General features: G+C 46.6%; 1 protein-coding gene across 1 annotated transcript in view; it reads left to right on the top strand.

Annotated features, from left to right (window-relative positions):
• The first annotated feature begins 440 nt into the window (after nt 1–440).
• Nucleotides 441–26,110, top strand: part of LOC146870938 (testis-specific serine/threonine-protein kinase 4-like) — a 441,167-nt gene continuing 415,497 nt past the window's right edge. Inside the window, exon 1 of the mRNA XM_085645320.1 lies at nt 441–652. Within this exon, the coding sequence (XP_085501446.1) occupies nt 441–652 (212 nt within the window). The remainder of the gene's footprint in view (nt 653–26,110) is intronic.

Raw genomic sequence — 26,110 nt, 5'->3', positions numbered from 1 at the left:
ATAAAAGGAAAAAGGTGTAATCTTATTTAGGAAAATCAATCCACACTTTGCAAATGTAATGGAAACCTTTTGGTAGAGGTAGAAGCTTTAATCATTTCATTCCATATTAGAAGGACACCCTTAAGAGACAACTGGTTAATCCTTGTGGGTCCCTGTGATCACTACATGAAGCGGTGAGAGGATAACTGGGTACAATAGTTACAAGAGAACCACTATGTCTGTACCAGCTGCAGTAAGTGACTGTTTACACCTATGCACTTGCATGAGGAGAGGTCAGAGTCTGTTTCTTATGTCTAAGAACGGAATGGTGCATTATATTCAAAGAGATTTTTTAATTCTCTGAGGGACATCCCCCAGTCCATCCAGGTGATTGTTTTTGAACTTTTGATCTGTCTGTAAATGCTTCTCAGGCCTCTTTTGTCTTCCTTTCTATCTAGGTCATGAAGGCTCTACGTCACAGGAACATCATTAACTTCTACCAAGCCATTGAGACAACAAGCCGAGTGTACCTGGTGCTGGAGCTGGCCCCACAGGGCGACATTATTAGACGGCTGAAGAACCTGGGGCCCTTACAGGAGTGCCAGGCTGGAAAGTGGTTCAGCCAGCTGACCAGGGGCATGGCGTACATCCACAGCAAGGGCATCGTGCACAGGTGGGAATAAGATGCACAGATAGATATCAAACACAAGTAAAACACAGCAAGAGCATCAAGGAAAGGTGCAATATAGAATGGGTACAGTGTAAAGCAAGAACTTTACGCACAGGTGTGAAATCCAGGCAGAGCGATAACGGTGAGTAAAGTTTAGACACAGAAGAGGAATTGCAGGTAAGATAGGGCATGGTTAACAGGTGCGACACTCCTTGCAAGAGCATAGTGCACAGGTAGACAAGACAGTGGCCTCAGACCAGGTAAGACAAACCCATCATTAAACCCATCATCAAGCAAACGGAAACAGCAAAAGCATCAAACACATGTGGAACCCAGCATGGGGGTAGTTTACTAATATGACACATCAAGAACATTGTAGTGAGATACAGGGCAAACGCGCCAAGCACAGGTGAGACACAGCATGAACATTGAGTGCAGCAGAGGGGCACCAAGATGTTGTCTTGTGCAACCCAGCAACAACACATAGCACAGGTGAGACACAGCAAGGACATAAAGTGTAGCTGAGGCACAGGAAGGGCATCATGCACAGGTGGGTCCTAAGACAGCATTGAGTTACCCATCCTTTCCAAGTAACACCCTTGCATGTTTTTCAGTATTTGTTTAAAAATCTTTTTTATAGAAACATTGTGGGAGTATAAAATCAAGACATCATTACATAAGGTGTTACAGTAGTATAGAAGGTACAGTTGCACAATCGGATTGTATTCAAAGCAGCGAGTATATGATTACGGCTCATCGTCACTTTCCTCTCATGCAAACCCACCATCCCGTCCACAGCCCCGCTGGACAATTGGGGGAACACATATATTACCCCAATACTCATTCCATTTGCTCCATATCATGTTCCTTTTCTGCCACCATGGACCAATCCATATCCCTTTCACACTCGCTCAACTTTGGGGACTCGTATTTCTGGACGATATTTCTCTTAGCAATCATCACCCCAAAGGTGGCCCAGAGTCGTTCTTTGCTATTCATATCAGTCTGATCCCATATATTTAGCAGGCACAATTTGGGCATAAGTGGGAGCTCCTTGTCACACACCTGTTGGCTTTGGGTCATTATAGATTCCCAATATTGTTGAATGACATGGCAATCCCATAGTATGTGGTAGAACGTGCCCTCCTGTGTGCAGTGTCTATTAAATAACGTATTCTCTTTCCTTCCCATTTTTGATAAGGCACATCAAGAGAGGTATGACCTATGTAATATTTTGAGTTTGGCAAGTTTTAGTCTTGACGAAATGGCTACCTCTCTGAGGGAGGGTAGTACTTCCTGCCATTCCTTGTCCTCTAGTTCTCCTAAGTCTGGCTGCCAAAGTTCAAGCAAGCACAGGAATGGATCGGGGAGATTGTGTAGTATCTTTTGGTAGGTCTTGGATATTGCTTTATGGTCCATGTAGTCTGTTAGGAGCCTATCTTCTAGTGGGGACGCCTCAGGGAGTTCGGTGCCAGGCTGGATGACAGCCATAAGGGCAAGACTGATTTGTAGATATCTGTACGGTTCCATGTCTGCCATGTCCTACTCTTTTTGTAGGTCTAAGAATGGGATTACTGTCTCCCTAGACCACAAGTCTCCAACCTTTGAGACACCAATGGTATCCCATTTATCGAGTCCTGGGCCCGTATTAGTCTCCCAGATTTATCTGATTCCCATAGGGGTGTGAATTGGGTCAGTTTATCCTGCCATCCAGTCTTACTACAAAGATATCAGGGTGGGGGAATGGACCACTTGTCCTGTGTACCAGGGTCTTTCAATTTACGTGGTTGGGCATCCTTAAAAAACCCTCATATACGTACCCTGGCGTTGGGCGGTATATCTTGATTCTCCGCCGTAGTGTATCGTGATAGCATGATCATTGGGCTTTTTATTGTCCAAATGCTAACCTCCCAATGGAGGAAGACCAACTGGTTATACAGTAGTGGTCAGGAATAATGGAACGAGGGCGTGCTCGTGCTCTGTGAACTGTGATGTTAAAATTCCTAAAGCCAAGTCCCGTGTCCTTTATTCTTGGGGTTCTTGACAAAGGGAAATTAAAAATGGTGTTCGTGCATATAAAAACTTGTTTATTGGTTTGATGCACTGGTATGTATCTAGTGTTATCTGGTCAACATGTTTCAGCCCCATGCAGGGTCTAGAGGCTTTCGTCAGGACCGGAAGGTGAAATGGAGGGCTTAATTGGGCTCTCCATTATTTTCTGTGGGTGGAGAGTAGTACTCACCACCATCGATTTAAGGAAATCAGACCGTTTGTATCCGTTCCTGTAAAGACAATCAAGGATTAAATGACAGCCTAGCGTGATACTCTACAATGCTAAAACGATATTCTCGTGCTTTATGTCCTGTTAACATCAATATTTCTAATTAATGGACTGCGTTGCTATCGTGCCTTCTTTCATTACACGGTGCATGCTTTATTAAAAGGGACTAACTACAAAAAGGTTTTAGTGAATGCTATCTCGGTTCTCTTGCTGGTGTGATTCTTAATTAGATTAAAAAAGGGTCGCTTAGGTGATGCGATTATTCTATCCTTGTTGTTCTCATAGCTACTCGTTTCCCTATGATGGAGCGAGCCGTCGTTGTGAATTAGTAAGTTTAGTGTATAGAGTCTCAAAATGCGATTGTATGTATGGTTATGGTAACAAACATGAGGTTCATTGCATGGTGAGCGTAAAGTTATGTGAACAGACGGCGTTGCCGTCTGCTGATTCAGCGTTACGGAGACAAAGGCCAGAAGCAAACTGTCTGAGTCAAATACCTTTCAAAGCAAGTTGGACATCTTCATCCAGGGTGTCAGTCAGTTAGGTGAGCGCCAATTGCTGCATGAAATGGGAAAATATAAGGTTACTTATCTCACAGGTTGACGCGGTGTAGAGAGCTCGCCTCGCCGTCGCTTACCGGCTACTCTGGCAGAATAGCTTGTTCTGACTCTGACGTTCCCCTGGATTAACGTGCTCCCGGTTGGGCTCGTTTTTCAAAGACCGGTTCTATTGAAATTAAAGTAGGACTAGTCGGTCTTGGTTGGCCTCGGGAGAGCACTGATGGTTGGCATAACGGTCTTTGTCGTATTAGTGTGATATGGTGTGCGAAGATGAAAATCTCAATCGTATTCTCGCATCTTGACTTGCGCCCAAAAGGACAGAGATATTGGTGGCAGATGGTTTCGTTTGTTGAGGCTTCCCTTTCACGGGATGTATTCAGCGGTGTGCTCAGTTATCATAATGAGCATTTTTTAGTCTCTTGTATACCGTGGTTGCTCAGTGTGCACAGTTATCATAATGAGCATTTTTTAGTCTCTTGTATTCTGTGGTTGCTCAGGTTAGTGTTTAGGGGTTACCGAGAGACTTATTCGTATAGAGATCATAACAGAGTGTACTCAATCGAATAGGCACTTCTGCAGTTAGGTTCTCTTCCTTACTCTGGGTGATGGTGATGTCTGTGATTCATGATTAGTCTATACTTGGAATCTCCAGTATGTGGGGATTACATTACAGTATTTCATCTTTTTAGGGCGTGCCACGGTATGGTATCGTTCAGGCCCTCTTTATCTGTCTTAAGGCGGTGCACCCAGCGCTGTTCTTTTTCAAAGAGGGTGCGTTCCACATTATGGCCTTTGAAGAGTTGGGTTTCCAAAACAACCCATTGTAGATCTTCTGCAGTGTGTTTGGCTTCAATATAGTGTTTGCTCATTTGTGTTGTTGCTCTCTTACATGTGATGTTACTTCGATGTTCTATGATCCTTTGTTTGATTTTCCTGCAAGTCATTCCTATGTATTTCAATCCACACGGGCAAACAATCATGTACACCACATGGGTGGTGTTGCAGTTTGTGTGGTGACGTAGTTCCCATTTTAGGTTTGGCAGTAGTTGTAGGGTCTTGGTCACTTTCGTGAGTTTGCAGACCGAGCAGGTTCCACAAGGGTAGTGTCCCACTATAGGATTCAGATTCCAAACTGTAGTCTGGGTTTCTCTTGGAATAATATCTCTTGGTCTGGTGTGGACCAGAATGTCTTTGATGTTTTTGGTTCTCCTATGGGCAAATCTCGGTTTGGGCCATTTCAATGTGCTTGAGGTCAAGATTCCCCAGTTTTTATTGATAATTTTCTTTACTGCGTTCGATTCGGTGTTGTAGGTTGTTACGCATGTGAGGAGATCTTCTGGTTCTTCTCTCTGTATCGTGGAGAGTAGGTTCTCTCTGGGCTGGTTACGGGCTCTTTTCTGGCATCTTTTTATGATCTTTGTAGGGTAGTCTCTCATCCTGAGCTGAACCTCTAGACCTCTTGCTTGTTCTTTATAGTCATCTAGGTTACTGCAGTTACGTTTTAAACGTAAGAATTGACTATAAGGTAGATTGTCTCGGAGGGGTCGGGGGTGGAAACTGTTGTAGGAAAGAAAGCTGTTCCTTGCCGTGGGTTTGTAGTAGGTTTTAGTGTGCAATGTTCCGTTTTTGGAAAAGATGGTTACATCCAGGAAGTCCAGTTGTTTCTTGTCTGCTGTAGATGTAAACTTCAGACATTCGTCTCTAGTGTTTAACCACATTAGGAAATCATTGAGGATTGGTTGGCTGTCTTCCCATATCATAAATACATCGTCTATGTAGCGGCGCCAGAACTTGATGCTCTGATGGAATGGATTGATGGCATTAAGTATGTGCTCTTGTTCAAAAGGAACAGCTTTCTTTCCTACAACAGTTTCCACCCCCGACCCCTCCGAGACAATCTACATTATAGTCAATTCTTACGTTTAAAACGTAACTGCAGTAACCTAGATGACTATAAAGAACAAGCAAGAGGTCTAGAGGTTCAGCTCAGGATGAGAGACTACCCTACAAAGATCATAAAAAGATGCCAGAAAAGAGCCCGTAACCAGCCCAGAGAGAACCTACTCTCCACGATACAGAGAGAAGAACCAGAAGATCTCCTCACATGCGTAACAACCTACAACACCGAATCGAACGCAGTAAAGAAAATTATCAATAAAAACTGGGGAATCTTGACCTCAAGCACATTGAAATGGCCCAAACCGAGATTTGCCCATAGGAGAACCAAAAACATCAAAGACATTCTGGTCCACACCAGACCAAGAGATATTATTCCAAGAGAAACCCAGACTACAGTTTGGAATCTGAATCCTATAGTGGGACACTACCCTTGTGGAACCTGCTCGGTCTGCAAACTCACGAAAGTGACCAAGACCCTACAACTACTGCCAAACCTAAAATGGGAACTACGTCACCACACAAACTGCAACACCACCCATGTGGTGTACATGATTGTTTGCCCGTGTGGATTGAAATACATAGGAATGACTTGCAGGAAAATCAAACAAAGGATCATAGAACATCGAAGTAACATCACATGTAAGAGAGCAACAACACAAATGAGCAAACACTATATTGAAGCCAAACACACTGCAGAAGATCTACAATGGGTTGTTTTGGAAACCCAACTCTTCAAAGGCCATAATGTGGAACGCACCCTCTTTGAAAAAGAACAGCGCTGGGTGCACCGCCTTAAGACAGATAAAGAGGGCCTGAACGATACCATACCGTGGCACGCCCTAAAAAGATGAAATACTGTAATGTAATCCCCACATACTGGAGATTCCAAGTATAGACTAATCATGAATCACAGACATCACCATCACCCAGAGTAAGGAAGAGAACCTAACTGCAGAAGTGCCTATTCGATTGAGTACACTCTGTTATGATCTCTATACGAATAAGTCTCTCGGTAACCCCTAAACACTAACCTGAGCAACCACAGAATACAAGAGACTAAAAAATGCTCATTATGATAACTGTGCACACTGAGCAACCACGGTATACAAGAGACTAAAAAATGCTCATTATGATAACTGAGCACACCGCTGAATACATCCCGTGAAAGGGAAGCCTCAACAAACGAAACCATCTGCCACCAATATCTCTGTCCTTTTGGGCGCAAGTCAAGATGCGAGAATACGATTGAGATTTTCATCTTCGCACACCATATCACACTAATACGACAAAGACCGTTATGCCAACCATCAGTGCTCTCCCGAGGCCAACCAAGACCGACTAGTCCTACTTTAATTTCAATAGAACCGGTCTTTGAAAAACGAGCCCAACCGGGAGCACGTTAATCCAGGGGAACGTCAGAGTCAGAACAAGCTATTCTGCCAGAGTAGCCGGTAAGCGACGGCGAGGCGAGCTCTCTACACCGCGTCAACCTGTGAGATAAGTAACCTTATATTTTCCCATTTCATGCAGCAATTGGCGCTCACCTAACTGACTGACACCCTGGATGAAGATGTCCAACTTGCTTTGAAAGGTATTTGACTCAGACAGTTTGCTTCTGGCCTTTGTCTCCGTAACGCTGAATCAGCAGACGGCAACGCCGTCTGTTCACATAACTTTACGCTCACCATGCAATGAACCTCATGTTTGTTACCATAACCATACATACAATCGCATTTTGAGACTCTATACACTAAACTTACTAATTCACAACGACGGCTCGCTCCATCATAGGGAAACGAGTAGCTATGAGAACAACAAGGATAGAATAATCGCATCACCTAAGCGACCCTTTTTTAATCTAATTAAGAATCACACCAGTAAGAGAACCGAGATAGCATTCACTAAAACCTTTTTGTAGTTAGTCCCTTTTAATAAAGCATGCACCGTGTAATGAAAGAAGGCACGATAGCAACGCAGTCCATTAATTAGAAATATTGATGTTAACAGGACATAAAGCACGAGAATATCGTTTTAGCATTGTAGAGTATCACGCTAGGCTGTCATTTAATCCTTGATTGTCTTTACAGGAACGGATACAAACGGTCTGATTTCCTTAAATCGATGGTGGTGAGTACTACTCTCCACCCACAGAAAATAGTGGAGAGCCCAATTAAGCCCTCCATTTCACCTTCCGGTCCTGACGAAAGCCTCTAGACCCTGCATGGGGCTGAAACATGTTGACCAGATAACACTAGATACATACCAGTGCATCAAACCAATAAACAAGTTTTTATATGCACGAACACCATTTTTAATTTCCCTTTGTCAAGAACCCCAAGAATAAAGGACACGGGACTTGGCTTTAGGAATTTTAACATCACAGTTCACAGAGCACGAGCACGCCCTTGTTCCATTATTCCTGACCACTACTGTATAACCAGTTGGTCTTCCTCCATGGGGAGGTTAGCATTTGGACAATAAAAAGCCCAATGATCATGCTATCACGATACACTACGGCGGAGAATCAAGATATACCGCCCAACGCCAGTGTACGTATATGAGGGTTTTTTAAGGATGCCCAACCACGTAAATTGAAAGACCCTGGTACACAGGACAAGTGGTCCATTCCCCCACCCTGATATCTTTGTACTAACCTCTGGAAGCCGAATGGACCTCTGCTTCTTTTTCCCTCCCCCCATTGATATATTACATCCAGTCTTACTAGTCACTCTATGCCAAAGGCTGATTCTATGTTGAGTTGGGCCTGTCATTAGCTGTCTTTTGGAACTTGCGTATAGCACTCTTTTATAACTTCCCTAACCCATGATCCACCTCTCTATCTGGTAAGCCGGATCATCATGTGGTATATGCCTCCATTGATTATTTATTGGCAGTTGTGCTGCTCCGGAGTATGCCTGAACTTCTGGCAGAGCAATTCCTCTGTCGTACCAGCCCTTTGTTAGTTTCTTCATAGCTATTCACAGTGGTTTTCCATCCCATATTAGGGTTCTCATTTCACTTTCGATAATACAAAAATATTTGGCGGGGACTTGGAATGGTGCATTTTATAGAGCATATAAGAATCGCAAAAGTGGGGGGGCGCTAGAGGGCGCACAGCAAGATGGCCGCACCTGTGTGAGGCTCTGCCCGGCCGAGTTGAAATCCGTCCATTATTCTTCTGTTATGAGCTGCATCTAAGTGTTTCGGACACTTATTTAGAGCTGTACCCACCTGCGGCACTGGTTGGGAATGACTGCCGCCCTGAAGAATTGCTCATTGTTTGTGTTTGTGCTCCTTGTCGACCCGAGGCCTCTGTTGTGAAAATGGCGGCTGCTGCGAGGTAGTAGCGGAGCGCTTCATCGAGTCCACAGCGCGGAGCCGGGCGCGTCTGAACGCATTGCCCAGAGATCCTCGCCGACGTACAAGGCTGGGAGGCTGATCGAGTTGGGGAAGGACTGCGAGGAGCTGGTCGGCGATTGCGAAGTGCAGCGGCTGGACCCGGGCAGAGCGGGAGTTTCGCGCCCCGGCTGTACATTGGGCCCCCCATCGAGTAGATCTGCTGCTGCTGCCTGACGTTGCTGGCACCTCCCGGCTGCGGTGAGTGGGGGCGCGGTTCAGCCCAGGCTTTAGCTGCGGAGGCGGGCGGGGGTCTGGGCTGGGGCCGCGGCCAACGAGCTGTGGCTGGTGCGGGGGGTGGCATCTGTAGGCCCGGTTTCTGCTGAGGAGCTGCGGGCACGAGGGAGAGCATTGCTGTGGAAGGCTAGGACCGACTCATCGGCGGGGTCTGGCGTCTCATACTCCCGGGTGGTGCCTTGTAGCTGAGAAGGCCATATTAATGCTCCACTGTGCTGCCATCATTGAGTGAACAAAACAGGAGTGCAGTTCCTCTGGGAGAGGGGGGGATAAAGGAAGGAGGAGAGCGATTAGTCTCTATAGAATGCCCTCACACACCTAGCAAGGTGTCATGCTTCATCATAGGGCTGTGCTCCTCGTCGGGCCGGCGCTGCAATGCCCGACGGGCTCCCGCAGAGGGGCAGCAATTCTTCAGGACCAAGTGAGAAAGTGCTCCAAAAATATATACTCTACTAAATAATGGGTGATTGAAAAACGAGTACATCACCACGCGAGTCCATTGGGTCCCTAAGGGGAGTGGACCCACTGTTGCGGTACCTAAAAGAAAGAAAGAAAGAGAAGGACAACACAAAAACACAACAATTTCAGCATTTGAATTGGGTGCTGTCTGGCTCCCATGGGTAACCGTGCACCTAGTGTGATACATATTAGCATGTTTAAATGTGTGCTCACACAACTGTCCATTTAAAAGACTAATCAGGTGGAGTTCGTGCTGAATCGCATAAGTGTTACCAACTACATAATACTGTGAAAACACCATATGTGCCAAATGCTATGAATTGCTTCATGAAGTGCTATATGGCATGGGATCGGGCAAGATTTAGCTACAGTGCACTGTCGTCCCCAGGTCTATAAGCTCATTTGTAAGCGTGGTAAACGAGGGGGGAAGGCCGAAATACGTGTAACATCGCTGCCCTCAAAAGTCGAGTAGCGGGTGATTTTGAAAGGGATAAACGAAGGTGTTTAAAATGAAGTATAAGTGCCGATGGCTACGGGACCCATGCGGGGAGACTCACCCCCTGGGGGACGGAAATTGCTGTACGGGTTCGCCTGGAGGCCGTAGAGGGCTCGCCCTGAAACAGTTAAGGAAAGCGGTGAGTAACCTGCAGACTGCCGTACACAATTACCGACATAGAAACGCACTGTACTTACAAAAATGGGGCGTGCACACAGCCGAGATCCTATCGAGGCTTAGGCTTCCGTAGCAAGCCGGCAGGGGTGTGTACAAGATAAAGGAAGTGCTCACACATACGAGAGCAGACGACTAGACCGCGAACTTGTGCGGCCATCTTGAGAATGAATAAAACTTTATTGCGCGGTCAATGCGGGGAAGGGACAAGGATAGGTAATGTCCCACAGAAAGGGGTAGTTAAGCAAGAAATATAAAACGGCGTGAATACACGCACTGGGGAGTGATTTTGCGGGCTATATATTGCAATGAAGATTGCAGGCAAGCGTCTGATACAGTGACGCATGGGTAGTGTAAAGAAGCCTCAGAATCTTATTAAAGGCCGGTGGGTCTTGCCACATGAGATCTAAAAAACTACAAGACTATTGTTGTTATTTGTATGGTGTCATCAGAAAATCACCTGTAGGCAAGCCAGGGAGATAATGATATTGACTCCATCTGGTCATCTCATGTATGTGAGGTGAATCATGTATTGTTAAGGGTGGCCCATGGTATATCATCATTGAGGCCGACTGTTTGGCTAGAAATTTTAAAGATCCACTGTTGTTCCTTTCGGAAAAGGGCCTCCTTGCTGATCACAGGAAAGGCCTGCAGAATTGTCCACGTTAGGTCATTGGCCGTGTGGTTCTTGTCCACAAAATGGGTGCACATTTTGGTGTTAGTCTTTTTGCACCTAATGTTACTTCGGTGTTCGGAAATTCTGATCTTGGCTGGGCGTGTCTTCATGCCGACGTACATAAGGTCACATGGGCACTGAATTAGATAGATACAATTGCGAGTATTGCAATTGGTATGGGATTTTTGTTGCCAAGTTAAGGCTTCCGAAAAATTAATGTACCTGCTTGTTTTTGTTAGAGCGCAGGCGGTACATTGTCCACATGGGTGATGGCCTGTAACAGGTGGTAGGCCCCACAGTTGCAATACTTTTTCAGGGCTAGCCCTCTACGGCCTCCAGGCGAACCCGTACAGCAATTTCTGTCCCCTAGGGGGTGAGTCTCCCCGCAAGGGTCCCGTAGCCATCGGCACTTATACTTCATTTTAAAGACCTTCGTTTATCCCTTTCAAAATCACCCGCTACTCGACTTTTGAGGGCAGCGATGTTACACGTATTTCGGCCTTCCCCCCTCGTTTACCACGCTTACAAATGAGCTTATAGACCTGGGGACGACAGTGCACTGTAGCTAAATCTTGCCCGATCCCATGCCATATAGCACTTCGTGAAGCAATTCATAGCATTTGGCACATATGGTGTTTTCACAGTATTATGTAGTTGGTAACACTTATGCGATTCAGCACGAACTCCACCTGATTAGTCTTTTAAATGGACAGTTGTGTGAGCACACATTTAAACATGCTAATATGTATCACACTAGGTGCACGGTTACCCATGGGAGCCAGACAGCACCCAATTCAAATGCTGAAATTGTTGTGTTTTTGTGTTGTCCTTCTCTTTCTTTCTTTCTTTTAGGTACCGCAACAGTGGGTCCACTCCCCTTAGGGACCCAATGGACTCGCGTGGTGATGTACTCGTTTTTCAATCACCCATTATTTAGTAGAGTATATATTTTTGGAGCACTTTCTCACTTGGTCCTGAAGAATTGCCACCGACCCGTACTGGGCATAGGGCAAGAAACATGTCGACCTTTCTACTTCCCTGGGAGCATTATAATCCCTCGGGGGTCACCGATTTTAATTAGGCTGGTATACCACCAGAATAAAATGGTTCATTGATTGGCAATACCATACCTATTTTAACTCACCTCACTACTACTCACTACACTTGTTGCACCTACCCCCACGCACCCATACGGCTGTCTCTAAAAAGACCTCCGATAAAGAGCCCCTCTGCGGGAGCCCGTCGGGCATTGCAGCGCCGGCCCGACGAGGAGCACAGCCCTATGATGAAGCATGACACCTTGCTAGGTGTGTGAGGGCATTCTATAGAGACTAATCGCTCTCCTCCTTCCTTTATCCCCCCCTCTCCCAGAGGAACTGCACTCCTGTTTTGTTCACGATACCTTGGAGCACTGTGCAGGACCTCAGTACAAAAGCTCTTGGTTCCTCCCTTTTTGAAGCCATCATTGAGTGCCAACAACAGAGTAAACGTGGTTGACTGTAATGTGTAGCATGCCTTAAAGTGAAGTGCGGGCCTGTTTGTGGTGGGGCCTACATGGGGTACAGCTTGGCAGTGCACAGTGAGGGGACTTGAAGAGCCTGAGCTGGTGGCCTTATTCGGAGGTTGGGTGCGCACCAAACAGGAACTAAAGCGCTCTCCGGGACATCGTTGAATGAGGCTGTGAGCCCCAGGGTGAAATTGCGATTTCTTGTTGCGCATTGCACCCCTGCTTTGATATTAGCCAGCGGAGGTGTTTTACACTGCAGGAACTATGGGAAGGACTGATATGTCACAGCCTAGCCTTCATTTTGAGGCACGTAATTCAACTAAGACTCTGCAGAAGGCTGCCTCGGATTCTGAGGCTGATGCCCAGGCCGATGGCCCCCCCTCGCTGGAATCCACGCTATTGGCCATGCAGCGCAGCCTTCAGGCCATTGAGAGTACAATGGCATCAGTCAATCATCATTTAGATCACATGTCCTCTCAGTTAGAAAAACAAAATGCTCGCACGGGGGAGGTGGAGCAGAGGGTGTCTGCTATGGAAGATGGCCTGAGCACAGTTTCTGACAAGACACTAAATATGGAGAAAGTACTAGCCATCATTCAGGCCAAAAATGAGGATTTGGAGGCGCGGTCCCGGCGCAATAACATCAGAATTACCGGGCTGCCAGAATCCACCAATGTGGGAAAAATGGAAACCTACATAGAGAACCTAATTTCTGATCTTTTTGGCGCTGATCAACTTTCTAACATGTTCATTGTGGAGCGCGCCCACGGCTCTCTTGCGGCCAGACCGGTGCCAGGGGCCCCGCCCCATCAGAGCTAGACTTTTGAACTAAAGGGACCGAGACACTATACTGAGGTTGGCGAGGGAAAGGGGCACTATATTGCAGCAAGGAAACACACTGGCCTTCTTCCCTCACTTCATGGTGGCTGTCCAGGCGGGCAGATGAGAATTTGGCACAGTGAAAAGATTTCTGCAAACGGAAGGGGTCCTGTATGCGATGTTGTACCCTGCTCGCCTACGCATAGGGGCGGACGGGGACTGTAACATTTTTTCCTCGCCTAAGGCTGCTTTGGAGCATGCCAAACAGTTGAAGCGACGGAGACGGGTGGCTGGTCCTATGCCGAATGAAGAGGAGCAGTAGCGAGAGATGTAAGTGTACTGTATGCTTACCCAGACATACGACGTCTCAGTCTGCTCCTGATGTGTTGTACGTTCACATAAACTGTCATGGATTGGATATTCCCCACTGAGTACGTTTGTTCTGCATTTAGATGTGACCTGTGAATAATTTTTTTTTCTTTTCATGAGGATGTATTAATGCCCAGGGGGATGGGGCAGTATGGTACAATATGTGTCTAACATTGATGCCTTACTATCCTAGCTCAAACTCAACCTACTCGGCCTCTTCCTACTCTGTAGGGGGTTAGAAGCACTCTGTGCCCCTGCAAATGGGAGTACCCCAAATGTTTACTATTTTTGTTGTGGTTGGGTATGTTGGGGGGGTATGGTGGGGTACTGGGATGGCTTTGGCATGTTGGGGTTCCTGAAGTGGGGGGGGGGATGGAGGGGTTTTTTGGGGGCAGGCAGAAGTAAGATGGTGCCGATTTGGACATCCGTTGCCTGGATGTGTACTGGTAATTTGGGGATACCTTGCCTGTCATATTACGCCGTTGCTCAGTTAAAGCTGAATTTAAGAAATGAAAAGCACAGTTAGGTTCCTTACTTGGAATGTCCACGGACTAAACACACCTAAAAAGATAAGGTCTGTGTTTGCTTGCCTGGATCGACTGGGAGTGCTAATAGCCTTACTACAGGAGAGGCACTTAACGTCAGAGTCAGCAAATAAAGTGGGTGCCCGCTGGGCAGGTGCAAAGTTACTCCATCCTACTCTACCTACTCTAGGGCTGTGTTGACCCTGGTAAAGAAGGGTGTCCCTTTTACTGTGGTCCGATCTGAAACTGATGACTGTAGACGAGTGGTGCTTCTGCATGGGCAATTGGGTGGACAAAGTGTGTTGCTTGTAAATGTGTATGGCCCCAATGTAGACGACCTCTCCTTTTATTCGGATGTGTGGCGTAGAATATCTGCATTCCCTCCTGCAGCAATCATTTGGGGGGGTGATTTTAACATTTGCCTGGATGTTACCATCGACAGAGCTGGCAGTAGTGAGATGCGGCCTAAACAAGCTGCGGAAGTGCTAATGGGACTAATAGATGCAGGCCACGTACATGACATCTGGCACAGCCGTCACCCCACTGATCGGGAGAGTACATTTGTTTCATTGGTGCGTGGGTCCTGGTCTCGGATAGACTTTTGGCTTGTGTCGGAGAGGGTTGGTGCCTGGACGATTGCGGTGAAACACGAGGCGCGTATGTGAGAAAGTGCCATCTTTCTTGCATGGTATGCCCCCACTTTTTGCTGAATTGCTGAATGTACTTTGACTGAGTGTGCCCTGGACTCCTGCCAATCAGGTGCCCAGGGCCTATGTTCCTTCCCTAAAAACCTAAAACCCAAATTGGCAAACCCTGGCCACATGTCAGCCCCAGGTAAATGGTACCCTAGGTACCCAGGGCCTTGTGACCAGGGAAGGCCTCTAAGGGCTGCAGCACTCATTGTGCCACCCTTAGAGGACATACACACTGCCCTTGCAGGCCGAGTGTCTGGGTACAAGACAAAACAAAGAGTCGACATGGCACACATCCCTGTGTGCCATTGCCACCACCTACACTGCCCTGGCATACATCAGCCACCCCTCTAGCTGGGTGCCCTATGCCAGTGGTGTGGGCACAAGAGCAGGAGCCCTGTGCCCCTACAGTACCCAGGTCCATTCCTGGGCACTGTAAGTGCAGTGCTGCCATTTAAGAGTACATGGTGCTGAGAGCTCGTCAAACACGAACTCCACAGCACCATAATGGCAACACTGAAGACTGAGAAGTTTGGTATCAAACTTCTCAGCACATTAAACCCACACTGATGCCAGTGTGGGATTTAATGTACCAAGCACCCCAGAGGGCATCTTAGAGATGCCCCCTGAAACCTAACCTACAATCCACATCTGGTCTGAGAGGCTGCCTAGGCTGCCACACAGCAGACATGTTGCTGGACCCCTGGGTAGGAGAGCCCCTGCTCTCCTGGGCCTGCAACAATGTACATCCTGGGCGAGGTGCTAGATCTCCTCCCCCAGGATGGGCAGGGGGAAGCTTCAAAGGCATGCCGCCTCTGTGAGCTTCCCCAGGCCACTGCAACCCCCCCACTCTGGTGGGAAGCTTGGCCGGAAACCCCAAATAAGGAGAGGGGATGTGCCAGCCTGCCAACCCCACCCCTCAGGTGGGGGAGGCGAGGTGAAGCACATCTCCGGGCTCTCGCTATCTTGAAGATGGGAAGCCCTGCCCAATCAGGACTAGGCTACTGCCCCCCTCCCACAGGAGAAAGGCAGGATAGGGGGTGTACCCACCCCAGGACAGGGACCCATTGGTCTCTGCCCTTCACCTACCTGTAACGCCCCTAAATCTAGTATTTAGGGGCACCCTGAACCTTCCTTCCCCAGATTCCAGATTCCGAAATACAAAGAAGAGCAAGAAGAAAGAAGACCTGCCCTGCAGCTGTTAAGAAGAGGAAGACACCAACTGCTTTCGCCCCAGCCCTACCGGCCTGTCGACCCTCGAACCTGCTCCTGCTCCAACCCCGCATCTCTTGTGGCCATCAATCTCACAAACCTCACAAACCCCGGAGGACCTGGCTACCTTTTGGCTCTAAGCACCTGGGACTCCCATGAGTAGAGGCTCTACTCAAAATCAGCTTCTAATCCCTGCCATCAGCCCGGAACCGCGAACCCTTCACACTATGCACCCGCCAAGCCTGGCCTGTGCCGGAGTGAACAAAGACCACGAGGACGACCCCACGGTGACTGTGACCCCGAGTCCGGCACCCAAGGACTTCCCTCTACGCTCCTGACGACGCCTGCAGCCTCAGAACCAGCGGCCCCCCCAACCGCGATCAACAAAGGGTAAGATTTTCCGACACCAAAAGGCACCCCTGCACCTGGCGCACCGCGCCCCCCTGTGCCCAACTCCGGGGTACCTACCTATCCTCCAACTACCCAACTTACCTCTTGAAGTGGTGGTGGCACCTGAATAATCTTCGTCCCCGAGCTTGCAGTCTTTTTCTAAACCGGAGCTTTCCCATTGAAACCAATTGAGCGCCCGAAGGCTCAAAAGCACCCTGCACCCAGCCGCCCGAGTGGCCCTGGAAGTGTAACCTCTACACCTATCTACTTCCCCATTTGCCCTGAGCAAGTGACCAGGAGCCCAGCTCCCACAGCCGCGTGGCCTGCTAGTCAGCAGCCACCAACCAAGGCCCCCCTGCCTCCCATAGGATAACATTGGCCTAACTCTCTCTGCACCCGGCTGCCCCTGTGCCGCTGAGGGTGTAACAACTGTACCTACCTGACCCTGGGAGACCCCTGAGTCTATGCCCAGAACCTTAACTCTGCCAGTCGAGTACTTATCTTAAAGACGATAGCTCAATTTTCTCCATAGGGTAACATTGACTGGTTTTTCCTGAAATTTCTTCTAAGTATGGACTTTTCAAAATTTAAAATATTCACCAAAAATCAGTCCAGTAACGAGAACGAAAATACTCACCTGCTATTAGGTGAGCTCCCAGTGCTGGATCTTGGTACCCAGCACTGACTCTGAAAAATATTCACAACCATACTTACCAGTAATCCAATGTTCTTCCATAGGAAACCATTGACTGTTTTTCTGTGAAATTTCTTCTGTCGATTTCTGCAAACTTTAAATATTCTTTAAAAACCGTATAAATTGTGAAAACGTAATTACTTACCTGTTTTGGATAAAGGTCCCAGTACTGAGTCTAGGCACCCAGTACTGGATTACAAAAGTAACGAGAACATACTATACCTGCAACTTGAATTTTCTTCCATAGGGAATCATTGATTGTTTTCTATGAAATATTTTCTGTCAACTTTTAAAATAGCAAAATATTGTCTAAAAATCATAACAATAACTAAGTCAACTTTTATCACTTGATTCTAAGTACTGACCCAGGACTGAATCTAGGATCCAGTCCTGGAATCCCAAAAGTAATCCTAAAAGTAATCTGTTGCAAATACCTCGAAACTTCCATTGAACTCAATGCATGATTGTGTTTAAAATTGTGTTGCCTATTGCAACCACTTGTAACTTTCTACAAAAGTCAATTGCATATTGCTAAAGTATTTATATTAAGCATCTCATTCTGAGAAAGTATATTTTAATACCTATTGTTGGTTCTAAAATAAAAAAAAGCATATATTTTTATATATAAACCATTGGCCTAGAGTTCAGTTATTGAGTGTGTGAGACCATTTGCTGACTGAGTGTGTGCAACAAATGCTTTACACTGTCCTTTGATACTGCCTTACTGCTCAACCAAGCTACCACTTTAGAGAGTAAGGTTATATCTAACTTTAGCCTCTGCCAAACCTCTGGGGACTGTGGACTCTGTACACCCTGTACCTATTTGGTAACAGTATATACAGAGCTACTTTCTCACAGCGTACCCTATCTGACCACTCCCCTGTACTCCTGGAATTGCAAATTCCCACTTATGAGAGACCGCCCTTTGCATGGAGACTCCAACCTTTGGAACTTAAGGACCAGGTATTTAGGCAGACTATCGCTGAGGCGATCAAAACCTTTTTTAGGGAAAATGAGGGATCAGTAGACAGTGCGGGAGTGCAATCAGGTGTATTACATGATCTTCGTTGGAGGATACAAAAGATAGCTTCAGATATTTCTAAACTTGAACGCGAATATGAATTGGTTCCCTCCACCGCTAAACTAGCTGCCATAAGGGAACGTGTCTCAAAACATAATGAGACGGTAGACCAAGAGGTATTGCATTGTTCCCGAAAGAAAATAGCACCGTACTATGGGGAGGGGTGCCGCCCTGGCTGCTCCCTTGCGCAAAAATTGGCAGAGCCGCGTAGGCAGGAGAATATACTAGAACTTATTGATGAAGATTGGGTAGCCAGTCATTCGATAACGGAGCTCTGTGATACCGTTCTACGGTTTTACACCCGTCTATATGCTTCTAGGGCCTCCCCGCCGATCGAAGAGATAGATGCATACCTGGAGGACGTCACGCTGGGGTGGCTATCCAATTCTCACCGCGAATACCTTGTGCAACAGTTTGATGAAGAGGACGGTAAATAGGCCATAATGTCCCTACCAACCTGTAAGGCTGCAGGGCCAGACGGACTGCCTAGCGAATTTTACATGGCTTACGCGTCGAATCTGGCCCCTCGGCTATTAGAAGTCTATGCTGAAGCCTATGAGAAGAGGACATTGCCACCCTCTCTTCGAGAGGCCCTCCTCGTCACTTTACTGAAGCCGTACAAGCCCACGAATCAGTGTGGGTCATATAGGCCTCTTTCGATCATCAATATTGATGCAAAAATATTAGCCAAAATGATAGCCGCTAGGATACAACCTCTGGTTCCTCTTCTGGTTCTGCCAGACCAATCTGGATTTGTTATGGCGTGTTCCACGACTCACAACTTACGAATGCTCTTCTCCACCCTACATTACCTCGAGCCAGACTTCCAAGCGGTGGCAGTGTTGCTCGATGCATCAAAAGCCTTCGACTCACTGCAATGGCCTTTTATGTTCACGGTTCTGACCAGGTTGGGCTTCCCTACTTTTTTCTTACAATGGATCAGGGTGTTGTACTGTGATCCGGTGGCCAGGGTTTGGGTTGATGGGTGGGTGTCATCATTGTTCCATGTTGAGAGAAGCACGCGGCAGGGGTGCCCCCTGTCACCTATCCTGTTTTCGCTTGCCTTGGAGCCCCTTGCCTGCAAACTACGTCACAAACACGGGGCAGCTGCCCTACGGTTTAGGCAACGACCATTGATTGTCTCCCTATATGCGGACGACATGTTGCTATATGTTCGCGAACCAGCTACATACCTGTCTACGCTTCTCAGGGAATATGTCCGATTTGAACAATTCTCAGGCCTTGGGATCAATTGGTCGTAATCAGCGGGTGGAGATGGACTATCCACTGACCTGGACGTCTGATCCCGTGAAATATCTTGGCGTATGGGTGCACAGAGATCCTGATACAGTTGTCACAATTATGGCCGTGCGGTTACGCGCATCACGGAACTGGCTGAGAGATGGGCACACTTGCCCCTCTCATTGGCAGATAGGATAGCGGTTGTGAAAATGGCCTTTCTTCCTAACTACTTTATCTCTTTGTAAACATCCCTATAAAATTAAATGTGGCAATGTTCCGTACTCTGCAATCGCTATTGCTGACGTTCGTTTGGGGCGGCAAGAAACCCCGTTGCAGGTGGGACCTTTTCATTCAGCCCTTTGAATTGGGTGACTTTGAGGCACCTGACCTTCGCTTATATTACTTGTGCGCACAAGCACAGTTTGCGCATTACTGGCATTTCCCCCAGCGGTTTCAGCTTCATGTGGCTATAGAATCTGATGCTGTCCTGCCAATGTCACTGCAGGCTGCTACCCTGTCGGGGGGATCGGGCGGCCCACAAACAGAAATAAACCCTGCACTGTGCACGGCGTGGGCATGGCGAATGTTGGCGACACGGGCTCAATTATCGTATATATATGCTCCATTGCTTCCTTTAGTTTCACACCCTGACATCTCTGCGGTGCGCGAGACACCGGCCCTAAGAGAGCTGGCGGCCGTGGGTATAACTCGGATTGGGGACCTCTATAAGGATGGTCAATTTAAAACACTGCAGGAGGCGCAGAATGGCACGGAACGTGGCTTTATGTTTGGCTTTACATACGTCTGTGTCCGTCAGGCCATTTGCACGGCGTACCCAGAGTACCCTGAGGAGCCCGCTACTCTACGAGCATTGCAGGTGATGCTGTCGGGAGAGGGGCGCAAGGGGTTAATCACTAAACTTTATAATGCTTCTCTGTGAGAGAAAGAACAGAGCGACCACCCCTCTTGTCTACGCTGGCAGGCAGCGTTGCGTACCACTATTGCGCCGGAGGTTTGGACGGCGTGCTGCCAGCTCACTGGTCGTCTCATGGCAAACTGCAACCTCAAAATTATTCACTTCAAATTCTTACATCAGGTATACTAGTCCCCTTCACAACTATATAGGTATGGTCTGCGAGAGACTGCTAATTGTGTGTGATGTGGAATGGCGGATGCAGACTTCTTGCATGTGGCTTGGATGTGTGCGGGTGTATTTCTTTCCAAACTTTATTTCGACCAATTGGTCCTAAAAGTTCATACAGGTAATACAAAAGATACATAAAAATACAATCAAACAACTGTCGAAAAAGAGAAAACTTAACAGCAAGGAAACTAATTTCCTGTCTCAAAACTAAAAGAAGGATAAACAATTTTAAAACTATAAGATAGAAGATGAACAACCAACATTTTAGTGAGGAGGACCAGATATATCAGATTTCAAATTAAAGACACATTTAATCTTCTTTTCCTCCACATTGAGGCAAGAAATGAGGAAACTGCAAATACTATTTGCCTAGATAAATCTGTTTTGAATACCCTATAGGCTTCTCTGCAATGTATGAACCCTAGATTCCTGCAGATAGGAAGAATCCAGTAATTCCTAGTCTTTTTGTAACATGGGCAAAAAAATATGTGAATATCAGACTCCAATTCTGCATCACAACTAGGACAATTTTCCGGGGTGGAGTCAGACCATTTAGTAGTAAATGCTCTTATCGGAAGTGTGCCATATCTCCACTGAATAAACAATTTCCTATTAAAATTAGGTCAATCTCACTTAGAGCCTCTTCAAAATGGTAATAATCTTTAGCTATTAAAAAAAAGTTTGCGTTAAAATTGAAGATTGAGATTTGGAAATGGAATCTGCTGTTTTAGACTCATAATAAATATGGGTAAGTTTTTTACATGAGATTTTAAGGCAAGCTGTCGCCGGGGCTGTCCACAAATCTGAAAGGCCTAGTGCGCCAAGTTGCCTCTTAACATACGAAAGCCACGGAAGTTTGGCTGTACTTGGTATACTCAATAGTTCCATTAATTCTTTCCTATAGACCACAAGCTCAGTTGTTGACCATATCCTCCTCCAAAAGATCAACGGTTTAAGACCAAGGACTTCATCAATAGGTCGCAGACCCAGGTCAAGTCTTAGTGGAAGTAGGGGGGTACTCCGAGGGAGAGCTAACAACTGCCTTATAAACTTGGATTCTGCAGATGGAATCTTAGAACAGCATTTAGATCCCCAGAGTTCTGCACCATATATTACACGCCCGCGGGCCTGAAGTTTATATATTTCTATAGGCGGACCAATCGATTTACACAAGAAGAATTATAAAACTTCAAAATCCCTCCAATTGATTGGACTAATTTCAGCTGGGCCTTAGTTTGATGTGAAATCCAGGTCATTCCTTCGTTTAGGGTGAGGCCCAGATAGTCAAAGGTATGGACTCTCTCCAAAGTTATCCCGCCTATAGAGGGATTTGGACGCGTCTTAGCTGGCGGGTTAAAAATCATAAATTTGGTTTTAATAGTATTAATTTCCAAACCCTGCTCCAGACAGAATAACTCAAAACCGCCCAATACCCTCTGTAGGCCTGAAGGGGATTTAGAAAGCAGCAGGGTGTCGTCTGCGAACATTATCGCCGGGACCCTCTTGCGATCAAGTTTGGGGGCATCACTATCAATAACCTTGTCTAGGTACGAAAAGGCACCATTTACGTAGAGACAGAAAAGTGTAGGAGCCAGGACACAGCCTTGCCTGACTCCTTACCCTACAGCAAATCTTGATGTTAACATTCCATACTTCCCATACCTTACTTGTGCATAATTCCCCTTATGAAGGCGAATTATCATCTTCAACAAGGGGGCAGGAACACCCAGGTTTGCTAGAACGGACCATAATTTCGATCTGGGAACCAGATCGAAGGCCGCCCGGAGGTCTACAAACACAGTGTATAGTGAACCAGCCTCCTCCCGAACGGTCTTCCAATGTAAAAGCATAAGCCGAAAAATTTGGTCCACCGTAGAAACCTTTTTCCTGAACCCAGCCTGATAAGGACTAAGGATGGAAAATTCCTCCATCCAATCTTTAAGTCGATCTAGAATCAGGCGGGCAAAGATTTTTTGAGGAACGTCTATAAGACTAATCGGCCTATAGTTTCCAGGAAGTAGAGGGGAGCCTTTTTTATAAACTGGAACTATCTCGGCTCCAAACCAAGTACTAGGAATTGCCATACCCTTTAGGATGGCATTAAATAATGCAGTTAGGTAGGGAGCCCAGATTTTCGGCTCATTTTTAAAAAGATCGCCAGGGAGCTTGTCTAAACCCGGCGCTTTTCCAACAGGAAGGCTACTCAATAAGTCTGCGACTTCTTGAACCCCGAAATCATCTACATAATGCTGTAGAGCAGACTCATCCAAGATGTCCTCTTCCCTGAGATCAACGAGAGAAGAGGAAGACTCACAGGCATAGAGAGATGAAAAGTGAGCCTCCCAAGCACTTGCAGCAATGTTTGGGCCAACAGCTGAGATGGGCACAGACGAACCCGTGTTGACAATTTGCCAAAACGTTCGTGAATCATTATTTTTAAGTGCCAGTGATAATTTGTCCCAGTTAGCAGCATCCCACTCGGATTTAGCGTGGGCAATTAATTATTTATATTCCCAGCGTTTCTTTGTTATTAATACTTTGTTGTTACTAAGTTTAACTGCACTAAGAAGTTGTGTTTTTGGTTTCCTACATGTAGCATTATACCACATTGAAGTAGTAAGGCTCTTTCTTTCCTTAAGAATTATGGGATTAAACACATTGGCCAAAATAGTGTTTAGCTCGTAGTTTAAGTCCTCAAACTTTTTGTGGGTACCATTACTAGGAGTTCGCAACGGTAGATGTCCTACCGCTTCCAATAGCGGGATTACCTTAGCATAAAGTTCTGGGATAGCACCGGGGAGGTTGACAAGTTTTTCCCACCTCACCCTTCGTCTGTTACTAGATAAAAGATGGCCGGTATTGGAGATCGTCGTTTCAATATCCGAAGTAGTGCAAACCCCCAGTAGCAGATACCGTAAAAATAATGGATTATGGTCGCTATCAACCCTAGACAGGACCATAAAATCGAGAACCTTATCCCAACAGCGGGTCTCGACAAATATATAGTCCAACATAGACTCTCTGCCGGGTTTGTTAAAGGTACATTTCGCAGGGGCATCGGATTTAGAACGACCGTTACAAGCCCTGATAGAAAATTGTAGGGTTAGGGCCGTAATCTGGACGACCAAGGGGGTCCAAGCCCTCGGAGAATTTCCCAGAGGTGATGGGATTTTCCAATAGTCATCCTCCTCCTGAATGTCACCATCTATCATGCCAGGGAGAGGCTCAAAGGGACAATTGAAATCTCCCCCTATTAACATGGTAGAACCGAGAGGGAGAGTATTTAGAAAAGACGAGAGCTGGGTAATAGTTGTCGACTCCGCAGTCGGGTTCATTGGTCTTGAATATACATTGACCAAGTTAAGCCGGACATCATTAAGCCAAACCAAACTCACACACTGCACATCTAAGGATGCTGTGTCCACTTCGATTGCTTTACAGCCTAGGTGGGTACGGACCCAGATGGTCAGTCCCCCTGATGGTCTACCTCGTCCCCGCCACTGTGCTGGAATCGAGAAAGAAGCGAAACCACTACGGAAGTATGGAACCTTTGCCCACGTTTCTTGGAAGAGGCAAATGTCATAGCTGTCTATAAACTGGCCCCAGTCGGGGCACCCCAGTTTATTGGCCAGGCCAGCTAAATTCCAAGATATAATTTTCAAGTGTGCAAGGGAAAATAGTGGTTCTGATGCTTGATTTGCAGTATCCACAGTAATTATGTGGTTCGTGGGACCTAAGCCAGTCATATTGATCGCAGTATATTGGACTTGGGGAAAGTTCACACAAGGGGAGGTGGATAGAATATTTTTAGATGCCTCCACCCCTAGTGACTTATTAGTCACTACATGTGGAACTAGCGGTGAATCAACGCTTAGAGGCCTTGATGGTATACTTTTAACTGGCCCCACTCCATAAGAACCTTCACTAGATGGCTCAGTAAGATTTGGTGTGGTAGAAGAAGTTCCCTTGCTATCCCCGGGCACTTCAGTCTGGAGACCCGCTAGAGCAAATTGTGTGTTTAGTCAGTCTATCTCACTTAGACACCTAAACCGATTGTAATCCCTCAGGTATAATGAAGAGCCTGAAGGGTGGTGAGTAATTAAAGGCCTAGTAGGAAAACCTCTACGTCCCACCCGTGTCCACCCTAGTTCATGATCCTGTTCCTGAGTTCTAATAGATGGTGGGTAGAAAAAAGCTGATGGAAGGGTCCTGATGGAAGTTCCTGCACTCATGTGAAAGGAGTTTAAGATAAAGGAAACTACACCTGCATCCCTCATATTTATAATCACACAATCTCCATTCAAAGTCTTCTTAGTTGGACCCACCCATTGTGCCCTACGGATCATAAGGATTTCACCCGAAAATTTTGGAGAGAGTGGTCTGTATTTGGATAGCCAGCTTACCACTTTGTTCTTTAGTGATATAACGGATTCCTTTGTTCCCTCATTGAGTTTAGGGACACCCACTAAAACAACAACCAGTGTTGCTGCTTCCGGTGGCAGATTTAGAATTAATCCTTCTCCCACAGTGGTCGTATTAGTGATAATAGCCTGCTCAGTTTCTTGCTCTTCCCTGGATACGGAGTTTCCTCCGACCCCGGGGAGAGGGGGGAGAGTAGAACTGCCACTCGGGACAGCAGCAACCTGGGAGTACGATAAAGGAATTACCAGAATTTGTGGAGCTGGTTGGAGAGTGGACCCAATTAGTCTCTCAGTTGGAACAGTATTATCCCGGCCCCTACCTACAGAAGGTAAAGTAGAGTAAGGGTCAGACTGTGACTCAAGTACCCTTTCCAAATTTGCCAGCCTAGCATCAATTTGATCCATTTTAGCACAAAGTGGATTAAGTAAGGATTTCAGAAGATCCTCAAGTTCTTGCTTATGGAAATCAGCCCTTATACCCAAATTACCAGTATCGGCTACAGTGGGAGAATGTTGTGCAGGGGGAGCCTGCATGGGATAAGAGGCCGGTATAGGTACAAGGTCATTTACTGCAGGAAGGGTCAAATTTGGATTTATAGTGCTCCCACAAGAAGAGTCTGGATGAGATAGAACCTCAGATATCTTATGGTTTTTACTTCTCTTGGCTGGTGGACCCCTTTTCCTTTTCGGCACAGCCCCCTCCCTAACTGCTCTATGACGCTTACAACCGGCATCAGGAGAGTGAATTAGAGCAGGGGTGAGAGTTGGGCCTTTGGAAAACACAGGGGAAACGCTGTTATTACCAAGGGGACATTCGGTAGCTGAGGAGGCATTAACCTCAAGGGTGGTAGTAGGGGAAACATATTTAAGAAGCATAGGTTCTCTTTCAGGCGTCCTTGCATGGGCAATAAGGCCCAACGACGATCTTTTAGCATTTTCAATGCCTTGTGAAAGGCGTTTCTCAAGTACAGTTATCTCATTTGTAATCAGAGAATTAGCTCTGATCAGAAACAAATCTAGCGTACCTGAGATTGATGCACTGGATGCGAGACCTTTGCTGCGGGTTTCTCTCACTGACATTCTAGAAAAGCACCACAAGGCAAAAATGAATGGAAGCACTTATGAAGAGGAAACAATCAGGTCAAGTCCTAACAGCAAATGAACGAAGGATGGCCCGGTCCGGTCTTA

Source organism: Triturus cristatus, chromosome 1_1 (assembly GCF_964204655.1).
Source record: "Triturus cristatus chromosome 1_1, aTriCri1.1, whole genome shotgun sequence".
Classification (NCBI taxonomy): domain Eukaryota; kingdom Metazoa; phylum Chordata; class Amphibia; order Caudata; family Salamandridae; genus Triturus; species Triturus cristatus.
This window is presented reverse-complemented; position numbering and strand designations above follow the sequence as displayed.